This window comes from Hyla sarda, chromosome 4, assembly GCF_029499605.1.
Source record: "Hyla sarda isolate aHylSar1 chromosome 4, aHylSar1.hap1, whole genome shotgun sequence".
NCBI classification, from domain to species: Eukaryota; Metazoa; Chordata; class Amphibia; order Anura; family Hylidae; genus Hyla; species Hyla sarda.
Genome location: NC_079192.1, coordinates 321,214,823 through 321,226,811, shown reverse-complemented (window position 1 = coordinate 321,226,811; position 11,989 = coordinate 321,214,823). Strand labels below are relative to the sequence as shown.

The window sequence follows — 11,989 nt, the reverse complement described above, 5'->3', positions numbered from 1 at the left end:
ATGCTGTATACAGTGTAGTGAGCCGTATATATGCTGTATACAGTGCAGCGAGCCGTGTATATGCTGTATACAGTGTAGTGAGCCGTGTATATGCTGTATACAGTGTAGTGAGCCGTGCATATGCTGTATACAGTGTAGTGAGCCGTATATATGCTGTATACAGTGCAGCGAGCCGTGTATATTCTGTATACAGTGTAGTGAGCCGTGTATATTCTGTATACAGTGCAGTGAGACGTATATATATATATATGCTGTATACAGTGCAGTGAGACGTATATATTCTGTATACAGTGTAGTGAGCCGTATATATGCTGTATACAGTGCAGCGAGCCGTGTATATTCTGTATACAGTGCAGTGAGACGTATATATGCTGTATACAGTGTAGTGAGCCGTATATATGCTGTATACAGTGTAGTGAGCTGTATATATGCTGTATACAGTGCAGTGAGACGTATATATTCTGTATACAGTGTAGTGAGCCGTATATATGCTGTATACAGTGCAGCGAGCCGTGTATATGCTGTATACAGTGTAGTGAGCCGTGTATATGCTGTATACAGTGTAGTGAGCCGTGTATATGCTGTATACAGTGTAGTGAGCCGTGTATATGCTGTATACAGTGTAGTGAGCCGTATATATGCTGTATACAGTGCAGCGAGACGTGTATATGCTGTATACAGTGCAGCGAGCCGTGTATATGCTGTATACAGTGCAGCGAGCCGTGTATATGCTGTATACAGTGCAGTGAGACGTATATATATATATATATGCTGTACACAGTGTAGTGAGCCGTATATATGCTGTATACAGTGCAGTGAGCCGTATATATTCTGTATACAGTGCAGCGAGCCGTGTATATGCTGTATACAGTGCAGTGAGACGTATATATATATATATATATGCTGTACACAGTGTAGTGAGCCGTATATATGCTGTATACAGTGCAGTGAGCCGTATATATTCTGTATACAGTGCAGTGAGACGTATATATGCTGTATACAGTGCAGTGAGCCGTGTATATTCTGTATACAGTGTAGCGAGCTGTGTATATGCTGTATACAGTGTAGTGAGCCGTATATATGCTGTATACAGTGCAGCGAGCCGTGTATATTCTGTATACAGTGTAGTGAGCCGTATATATGCTGTATACAGTGCAGCGAGCCGTGTATATGCTGTATACAGTGCAGTGAGACGTATATATATATATATATATATGCTGTATACAGTGTAGTGAGCCGTATATATGCTGTATACAGTGCAGTGAGCCGTATATATTCTGTATACAGTGTAGTGAGCTGTATATATGCTGTATACAGTGCAGTGAGCCGTGTATATTCTGTATACAGTGTAGTGAGCCGTGTATATGCTGTATACAGTGTAGTGAGCCGTGTATATTCTGTATACAGAGCAGCGAGCCGTGTATATGCTGTATACAGTGTAGTGAGCCGTGTATATTCTGTATACAGTGCAGTGAGACGTATATATATATATATATATATATATGCTGTATACAGTGCAGTGAGACGTATATATGCTGTATACAGTGTAGTGAGCCGTATATATGCTGTATACAGTGCAGCGAGCCGTGTATATGCTGTATACAGTGCAGTGAGACGTATATATATATATATATGCTGTACACAGTGTAGTGAGCCGTATATATGCTGTATACAGTGCAGTGAGCCGTATATATTCTGTATACAGTGCAGTGAGACGTATATATGCTGTATACAGTGCAGTGAGCCGTGTATATTCTGTATACAGTGTAGCGAGCCGTGTATATGCTGTATACAGTGTAGTGAGCCGTATATATGCTGTATACAGTGCAGCGAGCCGTGTATATTCTGTATACAGTGTAGTGAGCCGTATATATGCTGTATACAGTGCAGCGAGCCGTGTATATGCTGTATACAGTGCAGTGAGACGTATATATATATATATGCTGTATACAGTGTAGTGAGCCGTATATATGCTGTATACAGTGCAGTGAGCCGTATATATTCTGTATACAGTGTAGTGAGCTGTATATATGCTGTATACAGTGCAGTGAGCCGTGTATATTCTGTATACAGTGTAGTGAGCCGTGTATATGCTGTATACAGTGTAGTGAGCCGTGTATATTCTGTATACAGTGCAGCGAGCCGTGTATATGCTGTATACAGTGTAGTGAGCCGTGTATATTCTGTATACAGTGCAGTGAGACGTATATATATATATATATATGCTGTATACAGTGCAGTGAGACGTATATATGCTGTATACAGTGTAGTGAGCCGTATATATGCTGTATACAGTGCAGCGAGCCGTGTATATGCTGTATACAGTGTAGTGAGCCGTGTATATGCTGTATACAGTGTAGTGAGCCGTGTATATGCTGTATACAGTGTAGTGAGCCGTATATATGCTGTATACAGTGCAGCGAGCCGTGTATATTCTGTATACAGTGTAGTGAGCCGTGTATATTCTGTATACAGTGCAGTGAGACGTATATATATATATATGCTGTATACAGTGCAGTGAGACGTATATATTCTGTATACAGTGTAGTGAGCCGTATATATGCTGTATACAGTGCAGCGAGCCGTGTATATTCTGTATACAGTGCAGTGAGACGTATATATGCTGTATACAGTGTAGTGAGCCGTATATATGCTGTATACAGTGTAGTGAGCTGTATATATGCTGTATACAGTGCAGTGAGACGTATATATTCTGTATACAGTGTAGTGAGCCGTATATATGCTGTATACAGTGCAGCGAGCCGTGTATATGCTGTATACAGTGTAGTGAGCCGTGTATATGCTGTATACAGTGTAGTGAGCCGTGTATATGCTGTATACAGTGTAGTGAGCCGTGTATATGCTGTATACAGTGTAGTGAGCCGTGTATATTCTGTATACAGTGTAGTGAGCTGTATATATGCTGTATACAGTGCAGTGAGACGTATATATTCTGTATACAGTGTAGTGAGCCGTATATATGCTGTATACAGTGCAGCGAGCCGTGTATATGCTGTATACAGTGTTGGGTAGGGAGGCCATTGCGCTGTGTGTGACTCCCCAGTCTCCTCCTCTTTCCTCCCTCCATAGGGCAGTATTATCATCTCTCTATCATCTCCCCATCGGCTCTCCTCAGCTGTCGCCGCCTTGCTCCCGTCGTTCTCGGCTCTCCGTGTGGCCTGTGTCCGGGTCCCCTCCAGCAGACATGTCGGAGCAGAGCAGCAGTAGATATCAGCAGGTATGGATGCGGAGGGGCGGGAGGTGACTGGCCGAGCTCCGGGGATGAGCTGCCACGTACTAGGCCCCGGCGCTGTGATACTGCAGCCTAACACCCGGAAACCAGCGGGACGTGCAGTAGCTGTAACCTGCCTGGTATCGCGACAGAGCGGCGATATGTAACATATGGTTGTTGTGTGTCCTGTATACGATCCGTACGGGCGCCTATAGCCTCCATGTTCTATATATATAAACCTCACATGTGCCGCCCGGGTCACTGCTTCCTTTCCATGACATGTACTTCACAAGGGGAATCACTGGGTCAGCATTAACCCTTCCATCACATATGGAGTGTAGTCGTGTACATGACATACAAAGTACATGATCTGGGGGGCTGGTACAGGAGCTCATACCCCCATACCTGTAAGTGATATCGTGTGTGTGGTGACGTCATGACCCTGTATAATACACTGTATATACTGTGTGGACACTTTGTTGTTGGGCCACATGACTGTGTATGGTGTCACATGACTACACCCCAGGCCTCTGGCAGGTGATGGCGTCTTTGTATATTATATAATGTTTTATATTGTAAATATGTATCTTCCATGATCTGTGACTCTTCAGCTCAGTGTTTCCCAACCAGGGTGTCATCAGCTGTTGCAATACTACAATTCCCAGCATGCCTGGACAGCCTTTGCCTGTTCGGGCATGCAGGGAGTTGTAGTTTTCCACAGCTGGAGGCACCCTGGTTGGGAAACACTGATCTGAAGAGTCACAGATCATGGAAGATACATATTTACAATAACTGTCCAGAGCAGGATAGGTTTTCTATGGGGATAGGCTTCTAAGGCTGGGTTCACATCATGTTTTCAGCCATACGGGACCACATACGGCTGGGGGAGCTAAAACCGGGCGCTGCCGTATGCTGCCTATATGTAATTCATATCAATGAGCCGACCGAAGTGAGACGCTGACTCCGGGCAGTTAATTTTTGCCCCGTATGCGGTTTTCCACTGGACCTAAATCCGCGGTCGACTACGGTTTTGGGTCCTTTGGGAAAACCACATATGGGGCAAAAATGAGCCGATCGGAGTCAGCGTCTCACTTCGGTCGGCTCATTGATATGAATTACATACGTAATTACATACATAATCTGGACAGTTCCTGACATGGACAGAGGTGTCAGCAGAGAGCATTGTAGTCAGACTGGAAAGAACTGCGCAACTTCCTCTGATAAGTACTGGAAGGATTAAGATTTTGAAATAAAAGTCATTTACAAATCTGTTTAACTTTCTGGCACCAGTTGATTTGTAAACGTGTTTTCACCGGAGTTCCCCTTTAATTTTAAAGGGGTACTCCGCTGCCCCGCTTCCAGAGCTCCACTCCCCAGCATCCGGAAGTTTATTGTTCCGAACGCTGTGTGCGGACTTCCGTGTTCAGGGCCGCCACTCGTGACGTCACGCCCACCCCCTCAACGAAAGTCTATGGGAAGGGGGCGCGACGGCCGTCGCGCCCCCTTCCCATAGACTTTCGTTGAGGGGGCGGGCGTGACGTCGGAAGCCCGCACACAGCACAGTAAACTTCCGGATGCTGGGGAGCGGAGCTTCACACTAAAACTCATCCACAAAAATCTTGCAGGAAAACTTTAATAGTGTATGGGCAGGTGTCTCTAGAAAAGGGGCCGCTCATTGTACGGCTGGGTTCACACCACGTTTTTCAAATACGGTAACCGTATACGATTTTCCGCAAAAAACGTATACGACCGTATCCGAAACCGTATGCATAGAGAATGCATTGTAAACCGTATTCCAAATGTTGTGTACGGTTGCATCCGTTTTGGCTCGGATACGGTTTTGCCGATTTTTCAACCGTAGGCAAAAACGCTGTCGACCACGTTTTTGCCTCCGGTTGGAGAACCGTATGCGGTTCTTTTAACATTGTTGTCTATGAGAACTGTACACAGAATTTCAGAATACGGTTGCACACGGTTTTTCTAATCCGTTTTTGGAGTTGACACATGCGCAGATTGGAATTTCAATAGAACAATAGTAACTTTATTAAATTGCTGGAAAACGAATTCCAACAAAATAGCAAAACCATTGGCAAAAACTGATGCAAACGGATAGAACCGTACGGGGAAAACCGTATACGTTTTAATTTGGAGTCATACGGTTGCATACGGTTTTTGTCATATGTTTTTTAGCGGAAAACCGTATACAGTAACTGTATTTGAAAAACGTGGTGTGAACCCAGCCTACCGCAGGAGCCGCTTCTGTATCCTAATGTACTGATTGCTCTTTGGGAGCCCTTGGGTGGGCATGCTGGTTTACATTCACTTGCTCATATGTGTAGTACAGGTTTATTTGTCCACATATGTATATTACACATCCGAAGCGTCTATAGGGGGAGACTCATCAAACCTTGTGCAAAGGAACAGTGGAGCAGTTGCCCATAGCAACTGATCAGATTCCAGCTTTCATTTTTTGAAAGAAAGAAGCAATCTGATTTGGTTGCTATGTACAACTGCTGCACTGTTTCTTTGCCCAAGATTGATAAATATCCCCCTATGTGCAGTTTTTTTTGGGGGGAATGTAAATTCCGTTTTTTCTTTTTAGACTATATTAACCCCTTGGGGACGGAGGGTTTTTGCACTTCCCTTTTTTCCTCATCACCTTTTAAAAATCATAACCCTTTCAATCTTGAACCTAAAAATCCATTTGGGGCTTATTTTTTGCGCCACCAATTCTACTTTGTAGTGACATCAGTCATTTTACCCAAAAATATACTGCGAAACGGGAAAAAAAAATAATTGTGTGACAAAATTGGAGAAAAAACACCATTTTGTAAATGTTGGGGGCTTCCGTTTCTACACAGTACATTTTTCGGTAAACATGACACCTTATTCTGTAGGTCCATACGGTTAAAATGATACCCTACTTATATAGGTTTGATTTTGTAGTACCTCTAGAAAAAATCATAACTACATGCAGGACAATGTATACGTTTAAAATTGTCATCTTCTGACCCCTATAACTTTTTTTCATTTTTCCGCCTATTGGGCAGTATGAGGGATCATTTTTTTGCGCCATGATCTGAAGTTTTTAGCAGTTCCATTTTTGTATTGGTCAGACTTTTTTTTATTTATTTTTATTCATTTTTTCATGATATAAATAGTGACCAAAAATATGCTATTTTGGACTTTGGAATTTGTTTGTGCGTACGCCATTGACCGTTCGGTTTAATTAACAATATATTTTTATAATTCGGACATTTCCGCACGCAGAAATACCAAATATTTTAATTTTTAATGGGAAAAGGGGGGTGATTCAAACTTTTATTAGGGAAGGGGTTAAATGATCTTTATTCACCTTTTTTTTTTTTTTTTTTTTGCAATGTTATAGCTCCCATAGGGGGCTATAACACTGCACACACTGATCTTTTACATTGATCAATGGTTTCTCATAGGAGGCCATTGATCAATGATTCTGCCGCTTGACTGCTCATGCCTGGATCTCAGGCACTGAGCAGTCATTCGGCGATCGGACACCAGGAGGCAGATAGGGGGACCCTCCTCGTGGTCTTACAGCTGTTCGGGATGCTGCAATTTTGCCGCGGCGATCCCAAACAGCCCCCTGAGCTAACTCGCAGTACATTACTTTCACTTTAGACGCGGCGATCAACTTTGAACGCCACGTCTAAAGGGTTAATAGCGTGCGGCACTGATCACGGTGCCATGCGCTATTAGCCACGGGTCCAGGCCGGGCTCGACACGCTATGATGCGGGGCAACGGGGGAGCTATAGAAAGGGAGTGGGCGAAGGGCGTACAGGTACGCCCTTCATCTCCAACAGGTTAAAAGTTATAGCCCATAAAAATGTATGGTGGCATTTTGGCAAAAGGCTAAGATCATACAGCCGTTGTGCTCCGACCTGTTTAGGGTCTGTTCCTTTTTTTTTTTTTTTTTTATATGCACCGAACGGACCCTAAACTGACACTGCTGGGTCACAACAGATCCCCTTGACTTAAAATGGGTCTGTCAGGTGTTCAGTATTTTTGGGGAGTTGAACAGAACGCATTGGCCTTAATGGGCAAAAGAAAAGGGCCCAAACTTAGTTTTAATATTAAAGGGGTACTCCACCCACAGATATCTTATCTATAAGATGTCTAATCACGGGGATCCCACCGCTGGGACCCCCTACGATCTCCATGCGGCATGGGTGTGGTACAGGTGCTGCACTGAGATCGCGGGGGTCCCAGTGGTTCTTTGGATATGGGATAAGAGGTCTGTGGGCGGAGTATAATACTTGTAGGAACTAAGGGATGATTGCTATTTAAAGTAAAAGAGTGTTTTGGCAAATAAAACGGTTATTTTTGGGCCATTACCTGCCCAAAAAACATACAGAGGAAATGTGGAGCAGGTTGCTTCTTTTTAAAAATGAAAGAAGCGATCTGATTGGTCGCTATGGGCAATTGCACTTCTGTTCCTCTACACAGGAATAAACAAACCATTGTCTAAAATCCCTCAGCAGCCTTTAAATTTACCATACACAAAGCAGCTATCACCGAAAAACATAAACTAAAACAGCTTCCTATTAGGCCGCCTAGATTAGGTCCCCTTGGTAATTATGTATATACATCACTGGATTTACCATTGGGAATTGCCTTTCCTCCCCTGGTACACACAGCAAGCTTATGGAAGCTAGGTATTACTGACAGTCATTTGCCGCCATTGTCATATTTCTGTGTTACCATATCGGAGGCTGCCATTACCAGTGTCATTATTCAGCAAACATTCAAATGAAACAGTGCTCCCTTAGGAGGCCTGTTGGAGACTGAAATGCATTGAGCTATTAAAGAGAAAATGGCAGCTGTTTCAGCCGCACTAAACTGAACACACAAGTTTTTAGAGTGGGGGAAGAGGATGAAAAAAAAATATACTCTTAACACAATAAGAATATAGAACGCCAGCACCACCGTATTCTATATATGCTGTACACACGACTTATGGAAGACTTAGTCAGGTATGTGTGGCTTGAACTCCGGTGAGCGCTACACGCTAGGAAGTATAGCATTCATATAAAGCACAAAAGAAAGAAAGAAAGCGGAGCGCTCACCATTCCGTTGGCAGACGAGTCACTTCAACCCGGTGATCTCTGGACCGGACTAGGATCCATGCAGGGAGGCGGCAGCTGGTAACGCGGGGGAGCTCAGGCGTCGGGCTTTTGCTGTAATTCTTTACAGATCATGTTCCAGCAGGCTCCTCCTTATCATCACAGACAGAGCAGGAAGTCTTAGCTTAGTTTTAGGCCTAGTGACCAAAATTTAAACTGTGCGATTTCAGAATTATGCACACTGCATATTTTCTGCAGCATATCCACAGCATGAGAACATACCTTTTGGGTGAATTCACAACAAAAAAAAACACCTTAACTAAGCTCCTGCCGCTCCCCCAGTGTCTCTCGCTATTGTTTCTGGGGCCCAACATGTAACAATGCTAATCAATGGCTGCAGTGGTGTGCAGCCCCGGCCCATGATTCCCTGAGTGGCAATGTTAAATCTATAGCCCGGGTCCAAGTCTTCGTCCCAGGTCAATATGTCACATTGCTGCTCAGCTAATCACTGTACTAACTATATATATATATATATATATTATAATAAATGTATTTATTAAATTTTTTACCCACCCCTCATCCATATTTAAAAAAATAAAAATAAAAATAAATAAATAAAAGATACCTACCCTGATCCCGCCACCATTCCAATGACTCCTGGTCCCTGCTGATCATTACTACTTCTTGGTTTCTGTGGTGTGTTGTCCCTACAGGATCTCATGCTCTCTGGCTGCAGCGGTGACCTGCCTCAGTGTAGAGCCCTGCATGGGGCTGTTTTCTTAATCCCGTTCCTGCCCACTCCTGCTGGATTTCTGACCATTACCGTCGATTCCCGCAAAGTGTGCATTCTACTCATGCAAAATGTGTGCCCAATCCCGCTCACTCCCGCAAACATTGTGTTACATTTTGTCATAGGCTGAGTAGCACTGTAATGCATTTAGCCACAGTACTGTTTACCGGGGCCTAGTGCGTTACACTGCCACTCAGCCTATCACCAGCTGAGGCGGGACTTTGGGGAGAAGATGGCAGAGAAGGACTGGAGCGTGATGCCGGGCCACTGATTCCGGTTTATTGTTTCAAATCCTGGCAGCCTGGGCATAATACTGTCAAAAAATCTCCTTTAAGGGTGGGTTCACACTAAGTTTGTAGTGTACGGTTGCTGGATCCAGATCCAGCCCGAACCCCATTCATTTCAATGAGCCGACCGGAGTCAAACGCTGACTCCGGTTGTCTCATTTTTGCCCCGTATACGGTTTTCTGACCGTATCTTAAACCGTGGCATATCACGTATTCGGAGAAAAATGAGACAACCAGAGTCAGCGTTTGACTCCGGTCGGCTCATTGAAATGAATGGGGTTCGGGCTGGATCCAGCTGGGATACGGGAGCGGCCGGTTTTCACCCCTCCCCACCGGATCCAGCAACCGTACACTACAAACGTAGTGTGAACCCATCCTAACTCTTTTCTTTTAGCTACAAATATGTATTTCTCATTCTATGAGTACTTTGTAATGTTTGATTGTTCCTGCAGGGAAATGCAATACTGGATGCGGTGCTCCTCTGTAAATTACAGGTCACTTCTGACTGTCCCCGCAGCAGGACCCATCATTATTAGGAGACCGATCAGCTAGTATAAGAACACCTAGGGTTAGGGACTCAACGGCCAGGATTTATCAATCTGCCTGGAACCAAAACTTTCTGGTGTTGCCTAAAACAACCAATCACATCTCAGCTTTCATATATTAAGAAGGTCTGGTAAAATGAAAGCTGAAATGTAATTGGTTGTTATGGGCAACACCAGACAGTTTTTGTTTTAGGGTATGTTCACACTACGGAATTCCACGGGCGGAATTCCGTTCACGGAATTCCATGGTGTGAACTTAACATTAGTGTGAATGAGTCTCCGTGAGACCTGTTCACACAGCGGAATTTCAGCGGCAGACAATTCCGCCTCTGAAATTGTTCCACGCAAAGAAAGAACAGGTTCATTCTTTGCGCGAATTCTGTGAGCACTGTATAGCCATCAATGGTGACGGCTCAGTGCCCCGCGGCCCTTGTGCCAAAGTATTTTCGGCAGCGGCCGCCAGAAGGAATCTCTGCGAGCAGAGATTCGCAGTGTGAACGCACCCTTAGGCAGATTGAAAAAGCTGTAAGGCTAGATTCACACTATGGAATTTCTGCTTTGAAATTGCAGGCAGAAATTCCACTTGCTAAAATGTATAGTGTAGTGAATGGGTTTCCTTTCACAAATTCACACTTCGGAATTTGTAAACGGAAAAATACTCGCGGAACACATTGCAGTCTATTGGAGTGTCCGCACAGTCTTAGCGCCGACTGATTCGGTCAGCACTGGCCGCACTCGGAATCTCTGGGCGGAAACTTTCTGCCCGGAGATTCCGCAGTGTGAACCTAACCTAAATCAACTAAAGAATGCCTGAAAAAGATAGAGTTGTCATTTAAAAAACCCAAGAACTGACCTCTATGGAGATACTGTGTTCTGACCTGGAAAGCCACATTGGCCCAGATGTATCTATTGGCTGTTTTTTTAGCCTTTGGATTCTCTGGGCCTTTGTAGACAGATGTGTGTGTTATTTTGCAGTGTAGTCTGGGGAACAGTCTTTGCTGCTATGAGTATACACAGTAGTTGTGGAAGGAAGCGGACTATAATGTGAATGGTAATGATCTCATAGCCCTATAATTACAGCAAACATCAGGGACTGCTTTATAACGTCTTCACAGCGAGGAAGTGGTTGGCGACTGCTCTGCATCAAATACATTGTCTATCTGGAAATGCAGGGAACAATCCCATTACCCTTGGCTATTGTTTTATGTGCAGATGCACAGTACGTGGTAACCTGTCCTTATGTAATCCTTTATAGCATTTGCTACTATGCATCTGACAGCTAATATTCATGGTAATAAGTCTCTCAAATAGAAAGTATGGGGTAAAGGTAAATGTTTCCATAAGGTGAGTGCCAGCAGGATCTTACCCAGGTGCCAGTATATGTGAGAGTGCCGATTGCCTGGATGTTACCCAAACAATTCAGTGTAGGGAACATTTTCTGCAAAACCTGTTCATGCGGATATTATTAATAATAAAGGACGTTTACAGTACAGTGATCCCTCAACTTACAATGGCCTCAACATACGATAGTTTCAACCTACGATGGTCTTTTCTGGACCATTGTCAGTTGAAACCAGACTCAACATACAATACTATGGACAGTCCAGATCTGTGAAACGTGTCAATGGCCAGAAGAACTGACCAATCAGAATGGGCATTTTACTGGTAAAACCCCTGTATTACTGAAGCGTATGCACTGACTGATATCTAGTAGCGCCCCCTACAGTACAGGAGGTATTACATGTTCTGTGCACTTTACCTGTACCAGGGTTACCTGCTCCTTTGGACACCAGGTGAGGGCGACTCCATATTACTTTTTTAGGACATTGCCTGTACTGTACAGGACCCTGAAGAAGCTCCTGTTCTCAACATAGACCAGTGTTTCCCAAGCAGGGTGCCCCCAGCTGTTGCAAAACTACAACTCCCATCATGCCCGGACAGCCTTTGGCTGTCCGGGCATGCTGGGAGTTGTAGTTTTTCAACAGCTGGAGGCTCCCCGCTTGGGAAACACTGACATAGACAGTGATTTACAGCTCCC

General features: G+C 44.1%; 1 protein-coding gene across 1 annotated transcript in view; it reads left to right on the top strand.

Annotated features, from left to right (window-relative positions):
• Positions 1 to 3,072: 3,072 nt before the first annotated feature.
• The window catches only part of NDFIP1 (Nedd4 family interacting protein 1), a 44,555-nt gene continuing 35,638 nt past the window's right edge, over positions 3,073 to 11,989 (top strand). Inside the window, exon 1 of the mRNA XM_056574917.1 lies at positions 3,073 to 3,238. Within this exon, the coding sequence (XP_056430892.1) occupies positions 3,206 to 3,238 (33 nt within the window). The 5' untranslated portion in view covers positions 3,073 to 3,205. The remainder of the gene's footprint in view (positions 3,239 to 11,989) is intronic.